The sequence below is a fragment of the Diadema setosum genome, chromosome 10, assembly GCF_964275005.1.
Source record: "Diadema setosum chromosome 10, eeDiaSeto1, whole genome shotgun sequence".
In the NCBI taxonomy this organism is placed as follows: Eukaryota; Metazoa; Echinodermata; class Echinoidea; order Diadematoida; family Diadematidae; genus Diadema; species Diadema setosum.
Window position 1 is genome coordinate 4592294 of NC_092694.1, and position 19132 is coordinate 4611425.

Here is a 19132-nt window from a genome sequence, read left to right on the forward strand (position 1 = left end):
ACTTCCTGGCTAGACTTTATTATTATGACAAACATTTTACAGCCTACACTACAGCTAAATAAATGTCTCAAGATGCGTAAAATTCTTATAATCTTATTGTTTTCACTTCTTCAATGTTCAGCACTGAATTGACCATAGGCCTATTCAATTTTGGCCTGGAACTCTGAATTTGACTTTTGATAAAGTGATACTTATAAATATTAAACCATGGTTGGTGGCAAACATCTGTTTCATAATCATACTAAGAAAATATGATTTGAAAATCACTTTTGTAGATTATAATATTAGGCGTTAGCGTGATGTTATGCAAGGTTACTTAGACCTAAAACAGTAGAAGTTTCGGTTGTAGACATCAGGCGACGTAGTCGTAACTTAAGTTTAGGCATATACGGCCTAGAAACGCCTAGATTATATTCCGTTTAGTTTACTCAGTTAGGCTTGCCTGAAGTTATCGACAACCGAAAATGATATAGGATGTAGGGTTAATGTAAGTCAATAGGTCTAAATCTAGTCTGGACTCTTGCCTAGATTTCTAGACAAGATCTAACGTTAGACAGATTCTGCCCTGCTGGCCCGACACTCCCGAGTAAAGGCAAAAGCCTGCCCTAAAAGGGTTAAGTTAACTGTATAGCTTGCAATATTGCGCCATATCTAGCTCAAGATTCTTATTCATTATTTGTCTTTAATTATATCAGTTAACTTGTCAACATCCTAGGCTTATTAGCAAGACGTCTGCCTGTGCCTAGCAATAATTCTCCCCAGCGGTTTTTATTCTCTTGCAAGTCTTACACAAATGTGAATATACGGGGCTAACACGCGAGTACCCAAGTCATCGCAAAAGAAATAGAGTCTACAAACATTCACGGATCGTACAGATACTTACCTTGAAATTCAAGTTTTGGCTACAGCCGTATGTCATCTACCAATTCGCTCATAGTCGGTATAAGTTGTTTAATTTTATTTATTCTTAATTAGCTAGCGAAAAAAAAAAATGTAGACTCTAGTTGTCACAAATCCAGATGCGTCGATCGCTGCCAGCGCCAGAGATAGCTAGATGGCCGGCTGGCGCCGGGTGGTAAAAGCACTGGCTGCCGCTGGCACCCTTGCCACGCACGCACGGCGCTTGCCGACCCGGCCTGTTTGGCCCCCAGTTATGGCGTCGCCTTAAGAGGGCGCACTTCCATGAACAGTCGCTTGAATCGGTCTATACTTGGGACTCGTCCTCAACGTGTTAAGTCATCAGCTGGTATACCATATCAGGGGCGGATCCAGGAATTCCATAAAGAGGAGACGTCTTTACAAATTTAAGGGGGGGGGGGGCATGCACCCCTCCCCATTTTTTCTTTTTATTTCTTTTGTTTTAACAAAAGGGGGGGGCGTGCCCAGAGCGCTCCCATGTAGATCCGCCACTGCTATGTTTACATCCACTGGTATCCAAAGATAAATGGCAGACAGGATGATGGATGATTAAACAACACGGGGCAATTAGTCTTATGTTTGATAGATTTATATTACATTTATGACACACTACGAAGCAATGAATTGCTGATGTACATGGACTCTTGGGATGACATCGTAGGCACTCACCAAAGACCGCGGCACTGAGGATAAAGTCCCTTGACGAGAGGCATTGCTACTGCTTCAAAGAAGCTTGAACCAGGGACCTCAGGATGTAGAGTCTATGGTTCTATCCATTGAGCCAAAATGATTCTTCATGAGCCAGGCTACTCTGCCCTCACACTTTTTTTTTATCTCTTTTTGAAAATTGTCTGGTCTTTCATTTCTCCTTTTTTATAAGCATATTTGTGACAAATCAATGATCTGCAAACTGCTGACGATGTTACGTGTTGAAAAGCTGTTATAATTAAAAGGAAAAAAAAAAACTTTAAACATTCACTGTTTGATTAAAGACAAAATCATTTGGAAAATATTCTCAGTTTGTTTGTTGCATTTTGTAGATGTCTTTCTTTTTGATCATTTACTGTTCTAATTTGTTTTTTTTAGAAATGGCTCACTTAAAAAGTGCTATTCAAGTGGAAGGCCTTTGCATAGTGTGCAGATGGGGGGGGGGGGGGGGCAGGGGAGAAGCACTATTCAATCCCAAAAGAGAATACACAGGTCTATACAAGTGCATGCACAGCACAAACACAGCAAAGTAGTATCAGAGACTGGGTTTAGATGTAGGCCAGCGCAAGTGTAATGCTTGTTGTGAGAATGCCCTTTGTACACACTGTGCCTTACGAACGTTGAAAACACGCACATGTATACACATATCTGAGGCAGCTTTATAACATCCCATACGAGAAGACACAGAGCCTCATTATGTATGTGCCGTGTGTGTACAATTAGAATTTGTATGACAATCCATGTTGGGGCAGGGACATGTCAATGACAAAAGCGTTGGCATGGTACAATCAGCTGAACAGTGGGTTTATGAGAAAGAGCTCTGAAGTTTTGGTTTCATTTTGGTCTGAAGTGGATGTTTCGACAAGGAGGCAGACATATTTGTTACACTGCAATCTTTCGATTGCGGCAGCTGATTTGCAGTTTGGGATATGATTTCATTCAGCAGTGAATTCATCGTAATTTCTCAGATTCCATAAATGTGCTGGCACCTTGGTATTGGCGATACTGATTTAAAGGACAAGTTCACCTTCATAAACATAGGGATTAAGAGAATGCAGCAATATTAGTAGAACACATCAGTGAAAGTTTGAGGAAAATTAGACAATCGATGCAAAAGTTATGAATTTTTAAAATCTCTGTGTTGGAACTGCTGGATGAGGAGACTACTACAGCTTGTGATGTCATATGCGTACAACAGTATAAAGAAAATGTAAAGAAAATTCAACATACTTTCACTTTTTTCGCGTAATGAAAGAGCACTTGACTTGCCTCTTTCTAAAGGCAGGGGAAATAATATTACCCATAACATATATTTATATGTGTAACAAGTCTAGGGAATTTGTATTTTTTTCAAAAGATGAAATTTTGTGAAATTCTCTTTATATTTTCCTTATATTGTTGTACTCATGTGACATCATACGCTGCAGTAGTCTTTTCATCCAGCGGTGACTGCACAAAAACTTCAAAAATTCATAATTTTTGAACGGATTGTCTGATTTTCCTCAAACTTTCAATGATGTATTCTACTAATATTGCTACATTCTCTCAATCCTTATGTTTATGAAGGTGAACTTTAAGGATTGAATCGATCTTCATTCATTACCCACTGCGGTATATTTGATAAACAGGAACAGCGCCTGTCAGGTGAATAATATGTGCATCAAAGTGTACGCTCATCAGTAACGGTTGACTCCACTCAAGACTCTTTGGCTATGTGTCTACTTGATAAAGCTTTACAAAATTTGTTATTGTGAATTCTCACATTTTTCCGAGCCAGACCATCCTACCCACTTCATGAATCCCCGCGCTACTTGGTCTTTAAGAATGTAATAGAAGGTTCAGGAAATGATGATATGAGTAATATGAGAATGGTCAAAATCCTGGAATTAAACCCAATTACAAGGTACTGTTGTACACACAATTTTATGTGAATTGAGTGAATGCAGAAATATTTGATAGTAAAACATATCAGTGAAATTTGAGGATGATCAAACAAACCATTCAGAACTTATGAATTTGTAAAGTCTCGTTACCACCATAGCCTGATATTGGAAAAAAATTTGCACTGCTTGTGGAATTTTGCACTGCCGATGGTATCTTGTTCAAAGTTTACCCACAATTTGCTTCTATTCTGATCATTAAAGATAATAAAAAGTTTTGGTACCTCAAAAGTTTCCCTGAATTTCCTTGTCTTGGTTTGTGTTTGACGTTAAAGTACGTTGTCTGTGAGAATTACTCGCCCCAAAGTGCTCTCATGTCTTAGTAATCATGCAATAATGGTTTCGTACCAGAGCCGTCGCCGTACAGCGTCGATATATATTGTACGAAACCACTGACTGCGACTAGCAGCGTGCAGCCCATTGAATGCATAGCTAACTGCGACCAGCAGCCCCATACGCATAGTGTAATGGGGCTTCGCATTGTAGCATTCAGGATCATGACAGAATTAGTATCGCGGGTAAATGTCAACTTAAAATTCCAAAAATTCTTCAATTTGAAGACTTACCAATGAAGGTGAAGTATTGAAAACAGGCTTCGGGCAACGTTTGGTTCTGCCTGTAGTCCCTTTCTGTTCGAATTGATGATTGAATGTGACTCGGTCGAAAGGACCTTGGGAGAGCTACATACACTGACTACTATGGCCAGCGCATGCGCACACAAACATCTTATCTGTTGATGGATTTGAAATTTGTGCGCATGTGATGTGTTCGCATGCACTGGCTGCAGTATTCAGTGTATGTAGCTCTCCCAAGGTCCTCTCGGCCGAGTCACATTCAGTCATCAATTCGAACAGAAAGGGACTATAGGCAGAACCAAACGTGGCCCGAAGCCTGTTTTCAATACTTCACCTTCATTGGTAAGTCTTCAAATTGAAGAATTTTTGGGATTTTAAGTTGACATTTATCCTGCGATACTAAATCTGTCATGATCCTCAATGCTACAATGCGAAGCGCGATTACGCTATGCGTATGGGACTGCTGGTCGCTGTGCGTATGGGGCTGCTGGTTGCAGTTAATTGCATGATTACTAAGACATGAGAGCACTTTGGGGCGAGTAAGTCTCACAGTGTTAGTTATATGAAAGGTACTTTAACCTGAAACACAAACTAAGACAAGGAAATTTTTGAGGTACCAAAACTTTTTATTATCTTTAATTGGACCAAATATTGGTGATAAATTGTATCTTGAATCCTTATTAAGTGTGGACTTGATTCTCTCTTTCCCATAAATATCTGTAAAAAGCTTAAACATGCTCACTAGTATGTATAGAAAAGAGAAGTACTTCAGAAATTTGATAGTAAAAGTGGATGACAGAAAGTGTATTTTCTTGCTGAAATGTGACATGTACACATATTGTGTGCATTCTCTCTACACAATAGAAGAAGAAAAGCGAAAGTTTTGATCATTTCTTTGCTCACTGTTCTTGTTGTTGTCGTTGTCCTTGCTATCAGTGGCATTCCCAAAACAGCAGTAAAGCTTTGCATGTCTTTCGGTCTTTGGTTTCTTTTGTCCTGTAGGAGCCCATCTACATTGTCACAGAACTCATGTCGAACGGCAGCTTGCTGGATTACCTGAAGGACGGAACAGGAAAGGACACCAAACTAACAACTCATGTGGACATGGGTGCTCAGGTAGGGGCAAAAGATTCAAACTTATGGGAAAAGTTACCTCATGAGGCAACCCTTCGTTTGGTTTGTGTTTGGATTTATTTTTATGCCTCCGCCACAAAGTGTCACTGGAGACATTCAAATGATTTTGGGTTGTCCGTCTGTCCTTCCGTCCGTCAGTCAATATAAAGCAATTTAATGAACAGTGTAACTAAACACTGTGTGAGGTATCCAAAGGAAATGTGGCATGTGTATGCATGAGTGCAATGGATGAAGCTGTGCCTATCAACTTTTAGGTGCACATGCTCATTGTCAAAGGACATAGGTCAAGGACAAATCAAAAATTCACGATAGTTATTAATTAATTGGTTTGATCACCAATGATGTATTAAATTTGGTATATACATTTATGTCAGTAAATAATTCAATTTGCAATCATGGCTGAAAGAGAAGAATGAATTTCCTTGTTTCTTGTAAAATAGGATAAGTTGTATCAGATGCATAGTGAAAAGTTTTTCCTGAAGAGCAGTATAATTGAAGACATTGATGTGACAGAAATTTGCATTATGCGTTTTAACCCCAACTTACTGTGTATAAATCAAACACAGATTGCAAGTGGTATGGCGTACCTTGAGACCATGAATTTTGTCCATCGTGACCTGGCGGCCCGAAACGTCCTGGTTGGTGAGAACAACATTGTCAAGGTGGCAGATTTTGGTTTGGCAAGACTCATCGAGGAGGATGAGTACATGGCAAGAGTCGGTGAGTTTTCTGGGAAATTATTACGCATATTAAAGGTAGGGGATACCTTTTACAGAACTCCTAAAATGCAGCAAAACATTAAATATGAACCTCACTGGACTTGTTTAGGCCACTGCTTAGAAATTTGGAAGTCAACAGTTATTTACAATTTGAATAATGCACAAAACTCAACTACTCAGTAGTTCTGTGTGTCAGCCACACTTAAGCCTTTTTGTTGCAGTCTTCTGTATTTTTTATCTATAAACACATATCTAAAAGTATAAGAGCTGATGTAATAACATATAGAGTGTGCGGCAAGAATGTATATAGAAATGTTTGTAAGTTCTGATGAACTTTATTCACAAAATATACATGATGGACACACATGCAGTGCATGGGTCTGCAAAGGTAGCCTAGTAATGTACTGGAATTTACGGTGAGCCCTGAAAAAAATTCAATTCAAAATCAAACGGTCAATAAAATTGTACTAAATGTTACCTTCCACTTTCAATACTTTATGGGAGTTTCTAAAATGATACTCTCTTCAACATACCACTGTGTTTATACAACTCTTCATTTAAGGCATGCAAATGGGATTCCCTACCTTTAACGTACATTGAAAAAAACTCAGTAACATGGGGATACCATGTAATGGTAAATGCTACATTTTTGTATAATCCAACTTTAGTATATTCCAGAATCCCCCAAACAAATTATGGAGAAAAAAATCCATCATGAACTTTAAAGTGAAATCTAAAAGACAGTAATGCTTTTCAGATGTCAAAATAATTTTGAAGATAAATTTAGATCAGGTGTGTGTGTGTGTGAAACTGTTCCAGTGTTAGAAGGCGTTCTCATACAGACCACAAAAATTCACAAACAGCATTTAGTGCAGCCAGAATTTCAGATACTCCTATAGCTCGTTAATCAAACATGCAGCTGATATGTGCATCCATGGCAGACTACAAGCATGCATACATATATCGGGGCTCAAAATTAACTGTGGCCTGGTGGCCTGGGACCACTAGCAGTTTAATGTGGGGCCACCAAACTTCCAAAAAGGTTATCTGTAGGTGGCCCGTCCAGGCAACTAAGATTCAAAATTTTTATATATTTTTATATTTCTTTGTATTTCTGGTGTCGTACATGCATTGCTTTTTCAGGCCACAAATATTTCAGATGTTCCATGTAGATTTTAGTGGCTCAGACAGGCAACTAGAGCAAAAAGTTAGTGTCGATCCCTGCATACATGCAATTGTGCATCACATAAACCTGTTTTGATAAGCTTCTTCTTTTTTTTCAGAAATTAATGAATGGTCAAGCTAGATAATCTTTGTGTTCTTGAGCGTGTTTAAAAGAGTTTATGTTGTTCAAACAAGCAATAGGCCACCCAGAATGGAACAAAATGTGGTCAAAGCATGTTGTTACAAAATGCCAAAGGTCAACTTTAGAAACATTCAATCTTGAAACAATATTCTGCTTTTGATATCATTAGGCACCCCCGAAAACAAACTCAAACAAACAAATAAACAAACAGCAACAATTCAGTATCAATTTGCAATTACACCTAAACACCTTTAAGAAATAAGTTCTTTTTGCCATATGAATACTCTTCTGCAGGCTGTGATATGAAGAAGTGCACTGTATTTATATTCCTGCAGGAGCCAAGTTCCCCATCAAATGGACGGCTCCGGAGGCAGCGCTTCATGGCAGATTCACCATCAAGTCAGATGTATGGTCGTTTGGTATCCTCCTCACAGAGATCGTCACCTTCGGCCGCATCCCGTATCCTGGTACGTCACACGATTTCCTGAAATTTTCGTCATTATCGTCATTTGTTAAATTTATTGCACCATCTGATTGTTGTTTATTGTCACACAACGTACTTTAAAAGTAGAAATTTTTTTGCGCATTTCGCACAACCAGAAACTAGCACGAAAAGAAAAGCATGCAGATATTTATGCCTGCCATATGTTCCAGTAGTTGATGTCTTGATTCCATGGAATTAAAAACACCCGAAACTCATCTTACCGGGCCGAGTGCGAAAAATAAGTCGCATGAAAATAACCACTTTTATAGTACACATAATTTGTATGTGACCACCCAACTCAAAACCCACAAAAAGTAGGCCCAAATGAATTGTTGCATAGTAAGCTCGAAGCTATAAAATGCTACTTTCATAGCTCCGGTGAAAATTGGACCATCCTAACCCATTCTAAAAGTGATTGAAATAAGAGAGAGTTTAGTTCCAGTTGTCGATGTCTTGATTTTGTGGAATTAAACATAATGGGTAATATGCAAAACTCATCTTTCATACCTGGCCGAGCACTAAAAATTACTTGTGCAAACATGTCCACTTTTACAGTCTTAGATTATGAGACTGTTTACGAATGCAAGTAAATGCAGCTAGTATGTGTATATCCTCTGAATGGATGCTGCCTTTATAGTCTGTAAGAAGAGCGAGATCTTCTTTAACTCATAAATATCGTGTAACCAGAAACATTCATTACATTACATTTACAGCCTTTCTTGCCACACAAAACTTTTGCAAATTTCTGACCAAAAAACAAAAATGAGTCCACTGTGTGTAGTACAATTGTAGTAAAATAGGCATTTGTTGAACACACACTGCTGGTCGATATAAGACGCACAACAAAAATGAATGTACACTGCCTAGGATGCATAGGCCTATTGGTAGTTGACTTCGGAAGAGCTCGGCCTTACCTGTGAGCAGTGTACTTGCATTCAATACGTTGGCAAGGCAAATAAAGCTTTTGCCAGCATTTCACTTTCACAAATCTTGGCTCCCTGCGAAATTTGCAAAAGTTTCATGCACCTATAGATTTCTGGTTTGACAGCACTGTAAAAGTGGAAATTTTTGCGGTGTTGAAATTTTTTGCGCAACCAGAAACTAGCGCAAAAATAAAAACATGCAAATAATTTTGCTTGCCATATGTTGGAGAAGTTGATGTCTTGATTCTACAGAATCAAAAAGACATGCAACACTCTTCTTGCCTGGCCCATCACGAAAAATTAGTCATGCAAAAATATCCACTTTTACAGTACTTTGGTCTATTTCCACTCACTGGTATTGCTCCTCGGTACAATTGTACGTGGACCTCGACCGTTCTCTGAGCAAGTATCTTTCCCCTTTTTCACTGCTAGGAATGACGAACCGAGAGGTGCTGGACCAGGTGGAGCTGGGCTACCGCATGCCCAAGATGCACCACTGTCCCGACTCCCTGTACGAGATCATGCTGAAGTGCTGGCACAAGGACCCCCAGCAGCGACCCACTTTCGAGTTCCTCCACTTCTGCCTGGACGACTACTTTGTATCAACAGAGCCCAACTACAAGGAGGCAGACTAGGGGAAAGGATCCCACCCCCTTCCCCCCATCCCCCTTCCCTGAAGAGGGAAAGACCCTGGACGGAGCTCTCATGAGGCAAAAAAGTGATTGCCAAATGGACAGTGGTTAGGAGGATTGGCGTGTAGCGAACGATAGAGAGAGGGAAAAGTAAGAGTGTGACTTGCCGCTGAAATGACGAGGAATGAAATTTCGCGATGGAATGATGAGGGAAATGAGATTGTTATTTCTGTTCTTTCATTTGCTGGAGTTAACAATGTTATATCAAATCAATTTGTACAATTACAAAGAAACTCCACCAGAAAAGTGGCGTATGAAACAAAAGCAAACAAATGAAATAGTAAACGTTTACAAGCAAAAATGGTTTGATTGCAGGAAAACATTTTTATCTTATTCTAGGACTACAAAAGGCATACTGACGACATAATGTATATACAAATATTTATGCAAGGTTAAGTGCAAAATTTGATGTCGTTATTTTGTATAGTTTTGCAATGACCAATCTTCGGCCTTTTGTCCAATCTGTGAAAACTTTTGAATACATGCAAAAAGCCGCGTTTAGCTTGAGTGCCTAGTCTGCCCTTGTATGAGAACACTCGACTATTATTTGCTCACTGTACAAACAGCAAATATTCTGCACAATCATGTTTATTGGTCAGTCATCAATAGGGCCTATGTGCAAACATTAGGGGATTATATTGACCGATTCGGGTTCGTTGAGGGCAGCAGACATTTTACGGCACAGGGCGCAGCCATAGTGGGTGTATCAGCCGACCCCCCCCCCCCCCCCCCCCCCCCCCCCCCCCCCCCCCCCCCCCCCCCGCTCTCCCCCACCCCGGGGCAACATGTTTACACGCACTTGTAACAAAGGTTCGTGCACTAAGCAAGCATTCGCGCACTCAGTACGAGACGCCTATTGGCTAAAGCAGTTTTTCATTCTGCGCGCGTACTAATGTAGGGAGAGGGGTGGGGGAGTGCGGGAGGGGGGGGGGGGTCGGCTGATACACCCACTTTGGCTGCGCCCATGCCAAAAATACACATAGCGCGTCACAGAATCGGTCAATACGACTTTGGTGTTCACACACATTGTAGACATTCATGACTGGGTACTACGTGTGGTCATGTTGGTGTCAAAAGACTTGTCAGCATTCCTTTTATACACTAGGTTGCAAACTATTCAAGAAAAAACTGAATTAATGGTGCAAAAATGGGCCCACTCAGCCATTGATATTTCAACACTGACAGCTTTGTAGCATCAGGCTTTTAAACAATGCATATTCTTAACGAAGAATGTGCAATTATCTGGTTCTGATTACTTCAATGTGCTTGCAAAATTGATCCGTGTCACGGGGACCAAATACTGGATATATGCTTTGTTTTTTTTTTTTACACCATAGATATCGTCAGTGGTAACTGACAAAGAGTGAAAGAATGGACCTGTACTAGGTTTGGTATTTGATGCAAATAATTTAAGGAGGGAAGTCTTCAGTCTAATTGGAGGGTTCAATGTAAAAGTGTCCCGCATCAGCTTTATCTGAAGGCTTCAACTTTTAAGATGCCAGCCAAGTACTGATAAGTGTCGTGTGAAGCGTGCATTCGCTGTATTTTTTACCCCTTCCCAACCGCTTCCACGCAGCACTTTAAAATCGTAGCTGTCGTATATTGGAATGCACTTCCTACGCTGCAACAGCACTGTTGGAGTGTTCCACAATAAGTCTATTTACATTTATAGCCACTAATAGTTTGCAATTATTTGCATCAGAATTTGAATGCAACATAAAACTTTTTTTTTTTTAAGTGTAAGAACATAAATAATGGCGACTATTAGTGAGATTCAAATCATGATCCACGCACTATGAAAAGAGCGATGTTTCTGAAGTAATTGCGTTTTTTTCAGAATAGATTCAGTTATTTGCATTACATAGTAGGTATGAATGCTGTGCAAAATGGTATTGGTTTTTTATATCGCAAAATGCAAGGCACACATGGTATAGTCGCATGAAAGTCAGATCAAGCAGTTTGGCTTCACTCGAACCGGTGCAATTTGGATGGCTTTTTTTTAATGCTGTGTACTTGTGAACAAGTGCGCAACAAAAGCGCAATTTAAACAGCGATTCAAATCACACTTTTCCTGCATATGTGAGTGTGCCTAATATGGAGCTCGAGTCACGGTCCGCCAGTCTCGAGTAGTCTATAGGAGGGCCTGCATGCATTTAATGCTGTATGCATACTGTGCTAGATCCCTCTTTCATTGCAACTTGATGGGCAGCAGTGTATGCACACACCATATTGAATACAACTTCTCCTGTGCACATCACATGGTAATTTGACTGACTGCATGCTTGAATCAATGACCAAACTGTCATGCAGTATACAAATGCATATTATATATTTTAGAGGCGTTTGAGCTGCTCTCAAATTGATACGTACCAAAATAGTCACTTTTAATGTGTATTAATTGCCTAGCATTAGTGCAACTGTTGATAGCAGCTCTTTGTGTATTTTTTGTATTTGCTAAAGACGCTAGAGCCATCAGCATACAGTAATTACTTGTTTACTTTTTAATCTAGGTATTAGTGTGAGCCGCCAAATGACTTTCATGTTGTACTCTCAGTCGCAAGAATTGTCGGGAAATGTGAGTCTGTTGCCATTCATAGAATTTTACCAAACTCTTGCTGAGATCAGAAAAGAATGTGCATTTGTTAGGGAGACTTGGTCATATTGGCCTATGAAATAAAAAAAAAGTAAAGAATATTTTTGTGAAGTGAAGCTGATCCTATCAGTTTGTTGATCAAGTACGCGTAACAATTGAACCTCACTACAAATCGGTAATCAGGAGATCTTGAATATGGCATAATCTTTTTGCACTGTGGTAACATGCAATATATTTTTTTATGATTGTGTGTACTGTGCCACTGTAAATATTGAGGCTTTTCATACGTAACATTCCGTTATTTTGTATGACTAGGGTCAATCAATTTTGTCCTTTATAACCCAATTCTATTCTTTTTTAAAAAAAAATCTTGTTGGTTTTTTTTTTTATTTTGTTTTGTTTTTTGTTTTTGTCATTGTTGCTGTTCTGACATTCTTTGTGACTAGACATGGTGATGCATTCTTAGGCAAAATTGTGTGTTTACATTTCTTGGAAGTGTTTCACGCCATCAGCAGCTATCACAGTTTTTAATTGGGGTGATCTTGCCTGCACAGGACATGGATGACTCTGAGGTGTACATACAGTCATCTGACAAAGCGTGTCAGTACATGTGCACAACTATGTACATATTTCAATCATTTATGTGTGGGAAGTGGGCTTCGGTGAAAATAGACATTTAGAATGTGGTATCAAAGCAATATTTTCTGTTTTGAGATTTCACTTTGTCTCACTATTTTGCAATATTAAAAAAAAAAAAGGTAGGCAAAAAAATTCCATTCTACATTTTGTGTAAATTCAAATTTGCACTGTGACCAAAGTATAATTCTTTGTTAAGTGTGGTTAAGGGTTTTGATCTGGCTGCAGGTTTTCCCATGTTAGCACACGTTTGGTACAAAGATTTTAAACCGACTTTGTTCTTCAGTATTAAAGGTGAGCATTTCAAATGAGAGAGTGTGTGGTCAAAATTAAATCAGCCAGCTTCCAAGCCGATGCCATCATACTTTGTTATCACACTGTGGAAAACAGCGTGGATTATATAACCTCAGTTGTCCAGACATCAGGTAATCTTCTGTCTTTATACTCTCATGTGGTATTAGGGGGAATCCTGTTACAAGAATGTGGAACGAGGTCATCTGGTCCAGGTAATTAACCTCGTTATATCTGGACACTTGGCTTTGTGTGCTTGGAACACACACACAAATGCACACTGCATGACTGTGCTCTGTTTGCACCAGTGTCATGCACATGACAGTGTCATTGAAATTCAGTACTTTTGTAGAAAGCATGCAGTACATTGTGCAGGACATTGCGTTGTGTGTGTGTTTTTTTTTTTAATGATATAAATATGTAGTTTGCTGTTTATAGAGAAAATGATCTGTCCATTGCCAAAGACTTTGTCTCATTAACAGATCTGATCAAAAAAAAAAAACTTTTCTTTTTTCTTTTTAGAATTTCTGCTCCCTTAGACCCAGACCACCATAGCTGGCGATAGTGTCCTCGTACAAAACATTCGCAGAATGCTTACTGTGATACAATTGTACATGTTTAAAAGTGGATAGTGCTCGAGCCTTATCTGACCATTGTCTTTTAAATCTGTACAACTTTCACTTTTCGTACATTGATGCAATGAAACTCTTATTTCATGATTTTTTAGAGTAGAATGGATTTTTCCTTCGCTTGGGCAGAAAGGCAAACGAATTTGATATTTCTCGCAGAAATTTTGCTGGTGGGGAAAGTAAAATGCTTGCTGCAGGTTTGGTTCGGAGTATGCAAGTGTCTCTCAACTCGTTAATTTCAGCTGAATCCTGGCAATTTGTCCTAGCGTGTACAGAATTCTGAGATGAGTTTCAATGATGACTTTGAATTCTGAAAGAATTGGCTCAGCCATGGGTGGAAGAATGGTTGTGTGTGTGTACAATAGAACTGTCGTTATAAAAAGAGGTAGTGTTTAGCATAACCCTCTTTCATAACAAAGTGATTTTGAAGGTCCAAACTCTATATATTTCATTGTTTTTGTACCCTAATATACAAATGTTGTAAGAAACCTGATATAACAAGGTAATTGTCATGGTGTTTAGGTCCGTGCTGTCTCGAGGCTCCCTTGTCTTTGCCACATTGGGCTAGACTTTTCATGTTGTTCTTGTTGATAATAAGTGTAATGGGGTCAAGTTGTGTGCATTGCAGTGCCTAGTTGAATCAAAGGGTTTGCATAGGGATGAATATGATGCCAAACATGTAGTGCTGCCGTAGGAAAAATGTGCCAATGTTTAATAGTGAGTACATAGTCTTGATTCCTGATTTTTAAACTGAAGAACAAAAAGAGTTTATAAGGAGCCATAGTCAACTGCTTATTGAGATTGGATTTGGTAGCGACTGGTATTGCGGAGCTGCGAAGTTATAGCACTATAGTGGAAACCAACAAACAATATACTTTTGTGGAGGGCAAAAATACAAGCAGAGGGACTCAAAATGTTTGGTAGAGCCAACAGGACACTTGACAAGCTGATGAATTACATCAAGCAGATATTCACCATGAAGGATAGCAATTCACTCAAATTTGGTATCATTTTGCATAGACTGACTTAAACGGTTTCTCTAAAATTTGGCTGTTGCGGAAGCGGATCATTTTTTTTTTTTTTTTCCGTACAGCTTTTGCTTAAAAAAAGAAAAAGAAGGAGAAGAAATTGCTGCCTTTCAAAGCCAACTTGAAAATTGCACAGAGGACACAGTGGAAATGGAAACTTAGGAGACTGCTCAACCTGTAGTGATCGGAGACTATCTTCAAGCAAATTTTGATATTTGATTCAAGACTAAATGCCTATATATGAGCTTGGCTGTGCATATTTTGTGATAATTCACCCCACACCCCACCCTATCCCCATCCCATATGTTTGTTTTCACATTTCTTTTGCTTTCCCATTGATTTTTGCTCTCTTGTTTGTTTGTTTTTTTACTGAATGTTACAACCTGATGTACCATGTAACCTTGCCAAAATATTCAAAATTGCCAGTGTGCAGATAGTGAAAGGTGGCTGATGGAATTGATGTCAAGAAATGACAAATTAGTTGAATACGTAATTTAATAGCCAGTATCGTAAAGTGAAGTGTAAGTTCTTATTTCGTACGTGTTGAAGTCTATGATGAGATTTCAATTTTATTTTTTGTTTAACTGCTGCTTTTGTATTCGGAAAGTAGTTTTATAATCATTAATCATGAAAAGTTGAGGCTTGGGGGGGGGGGGGTATATTTTGAGAAAATACTACTAAGACACACAAAGATATTTTTACTGTTTTGTGAAATTGAATCAATTTGATTACAGTGCACTCCCGTTATAATGAAATGCTCGTGACCAGCAGTTTTCTTTCGTTATAACGAAATTTCGTTATAACCGAACAAATACAATATATAACGAAAACAAGGAAACCATGTACATATATCATATTCTGTTTGCTGAATACTCATCATACACTGGAAAGCTATGTGAAATGTGATGGGATAACTGTATTACAATAATAAACGCAAGTTCCCTTCAGAAACAGTGCGTGACACAAGGAGCAAACACACACAGTGATGTGAAGCGTTCACCCATGCAGAGACCCTATAAATGCTTGTTTCGCTACGTATTTTCGAAAGCAATTCGCATTTCGTTATAACGGAGCACATTTCTTTTGTTTTTCTTTGTCTGTGGCGCTCGGAAAAGACTTCGTTATGACGGAAATTTCGCTATAACCGTGTTCGTTATAAGCGAATTTTGTACCATAGACTTTAATGGTGATGATTTTGGGACCAGAAGATTTACTTCGTTATAACGAAATTTCGTTATAACCGTGTTCGTTGTAACGGGAGTGCACTGTACACTCTAGCAGTGATAATCATGACATTAACAAAGCAGGTCAAGTTACAGCTTGCTTGCAATTAGATGATAATTACATCTTTTTCCACTCTCTTTTGCACCTGTTGCAGTTTTGCATCATATGTAAGTGAAACTGGAATCATGTAAGTAGCTGAAGTACAATTTGCCAGCCTATTGATCAAATTTACACATGTACTACCAGTGTCTTGATGAACCACTGTAAAAGTGGATATTTTCTCGCAACTAATTTTTCGAGGTCAGCGGGGTATAAAGAAGAGTTTCGCGTGTTTTTAATCCCGCGGGATCAAGACATCCACCACTGGAACATAATGGCAGGCAAAAATGTTTGTGTGCTTTTATTTTCACGCTAGTTTTGGGTTGCGCGAAATGCGCGAAAATTTCCACTTTTACAGTATCAGCTTACTGAAGTACCTAAGACCAGCTCGGTCCACATTATTATTAAACAAGTTTCATTGTCTATTACGCAGTGCCACGTTTCTGGGTTATGTACTACTTTTTATAGAAATATGAGGTATTATAAGTGGATTTATCATTGTAAGAATTTCTGATAATTGTGACCATTATGATTTTGTATATAAATGGCAAATATTTTATGCATGTATAGTAGCACAGTTTCATACATATGGTAGTTGTACAGTGCTGGTGAAGAAGCTTGTTTCACCTGGCAAAAAAAAAAAAAAAAAAAGAGAGAAAAGCCTTTTCCTGTTGTAGTGTCAACTAAACTTTTACTGTCATCTATTATAAAAGAAAATGATAATAATAAAAAAAACAAAAAACAGGCAAACATTCCCACCCTATGGGCTCATCCTGGTAAGTTTACCCAGTACACTGTATCTGATAATCAAACTATGTCAACTTGGCACTGATGTGTCATAAAAAGAGAAAAGAAATGGAACAAAAAAGTCACATAGTTATATGTGTATTCTGCTTTGTTAATTTCTTTTAGTAGAACTGTATTATGAAAAGCTGAAGTTGTTGTGCCCCCAGTGTTCTGTAAGTTTTGTTGGAGGTCGGAGGTCACGAATGGAAATTGCAGGGTCACGTTGAATTTCAATTCGGTCTCCATCCTATCAGAAGCTGGCTGTATGATTTTGGCCACAATTCCACAATGTAAATTTCATTCTGTGACATACATGTACGTGTGTTTGACCAGAGAATACATTTGTAGGTTGGCATTGCTACAACTCACCTCGACTCTATACACCGACGTGCACTTGGCCTTGGCAATACATTAGATATGTGTACAGTATGTGGGATATTGTAAATGACTCTGTGTTAGCCCACTGCAAACTCATCTTTTGTTGTTTTTTTTCCTTTCATAGACAGTTCTTTCATTGTTTACACTTCTGCAATTCTCTTTAATATGGATTTTTGCTTTATCGATGTCAGCTTTTGTACATGTATGCTGTCTGTCTTGACAATATGGAAGTGATGTGTTTTGCAATGTTCTATTTCTTTCCTGTTAGTTTTCAGAATACACAAGATACTCCCCTCCCCCCCCCCCCCCAACCCATTATTTATGAACCCTTGTTAATTTACATGTGGCAACATCTACAATTCTCAGCAGCCATGGCACGAGCGGTCCCTTGTGAATGGTCAAAAGAAACTTGGTGAACAGTGGGAAATATTTGGTTCAACCTGACATGACTGTATATTTCTTATACATGTAGCCACCAGGGATTTGTGTAGATAATGAATGATGTTCTATGTATGTCTCTGAGTTTCTTTGATTGTCCCGTGTTCAGATGTGTCACTCAGAATTGTTTCTAGTTTTGTACAAAAACAAAAGGAAGAAAGAGATGATGTACACGTACACTCTATTACAAGGTCAACCTCTGTTCTTTTTTAAAGTGTGTCTTCTGTAACCATGGCAACTTTTATGCAACTCTCTCCTCCACACAGACTATTATGTTTGGGATGATATGAAGGTTTAGCACACCCTCCATTGTGCTTGTGGATGAAGACGTAATGGAAGATGGGTCTAAAGCAATCAGCTTTATACAGATCACTGGTCACTAATTATTAAAACCTGGTGTGATATTTCAATGTGATGCATTTCAGTTCGGTTATATTCTGTTTGACAAACCCACTGTGCCTATCATCTTAATGCTGAACCTGGATGTATGCTACTTTGGATCACACTTTGTGTTTTTTTTCACTGAAGACAGAGGGAAGATTTTAAAGCCAATTATTTTTTATCAGTACAATGTACATGAATCGTGGAAATGATATTTATGTGAAGTACTGTACTAGTTGTATTTTTGTAAGACTAGATTGCATTAGGACTGTCATGCAAAGAACTATTTCTATCACATTCTTCTGTTTCACACATGGTGCAACAGACATGAATAAAAATATTGATTTCTTTTTTCATAATAAAATCAACTAATTGACTATATATTTCTTCTTTCATGCATCATTATTTTCATTCTTTGGTCAAATTCAGGGATTTCACTGCTCAACACACATACAGGAAATGTGCAGTGACCTGTCAATAAAACACCACCCATATCACAAGAAGAGGTACACGCAGAGACTCCAACCCCAAACACCTTCTGATCTGGGGCCGGTTTCATAAAACTTGTCATCAGTGACAACTGCCACATTTCTATGACAAACTTGCTCTCAGCCAATCAGATGCAAGGATTTCAGTAGCTTGTCACATCTATGACAAGTTGTCACTGATGACAAGTTTTATGAAACAGGCCCCTGGAGATTCTCCTGCTTGAAATCCCTAGCAACTCCAACTTGATGGGCGCAAAGTTCCTTGCAGCCGGGGGCCAAGCTTTAGGGTTCTAGATGCTCTCTCGTGTTAACTCAGGCTTATTTTTCTACACGTACATACAATGACACACAAAGTAAGAGATCATTTTAAGCAGCAGGACACACAAAGCAAGGGTGGGAGAAATTAAATCTCGAGCGGGAGAACGGGAGATTTTGCAAAAATGGGCTTTTGGCGGGAGATCTCCCGTCGAAAGTGGGAGACTTGGAGTCTCTGTACATGTACTAGGAGATAAGACACATTGGCCCATATTCACAAAGGTGGTTTAAATTTAGTCCATGGTTCATGCAAATTTCTTCTGCATAAAGGCATGTGACAAAAGGCACAACTAAAAAGACATTAAAAAAAAAAAAATACACAAGTTGATACTTGCATGTGAAATGTATGCCTACATGTACTTCATGCTTATTTCAGTTCCTGGGCTCAATTCAGACCTCAGTTATGATTTGAACCACCTTCAAGAATATGGGTCGTAGACCCATTTA

At 38.8% G+C, this 19132-nt stretch overlaps 1 protein-coding gene across 1 annotated transcript in view; it reads left to right on the plus strand.

Annotated features, from left to right (window-relative positions):
- The window catches only part of LOC140234350 (tyrosine-protein kinase Fyn-like), a 54800-nt gene extending 45458 nt beyond the window's left edge, over window positions 1-9342 (plus strand). The window contains exons 9-12 of the mRNA XM_072314408.1: window positions 5144-5257; window positions 5842-5995; window positions 7636-7767; window positions 9140-9342. Of these exons, the coding sequence (XP_072170509.1) occupies window positions 5144-5257; window positions 5842-5995; window positions 7636-7767; window positions 9140-9342 (603 nt within the window). The remainder of the gene's footprint in view (window positions 1-5143; window positions 5258-5841; window positions 5996-7635; window positions 7768-9139) is intronic.
- The last annotated feature ends 9790 nt before the right edge of the window (window positions 9343-19132 follow it).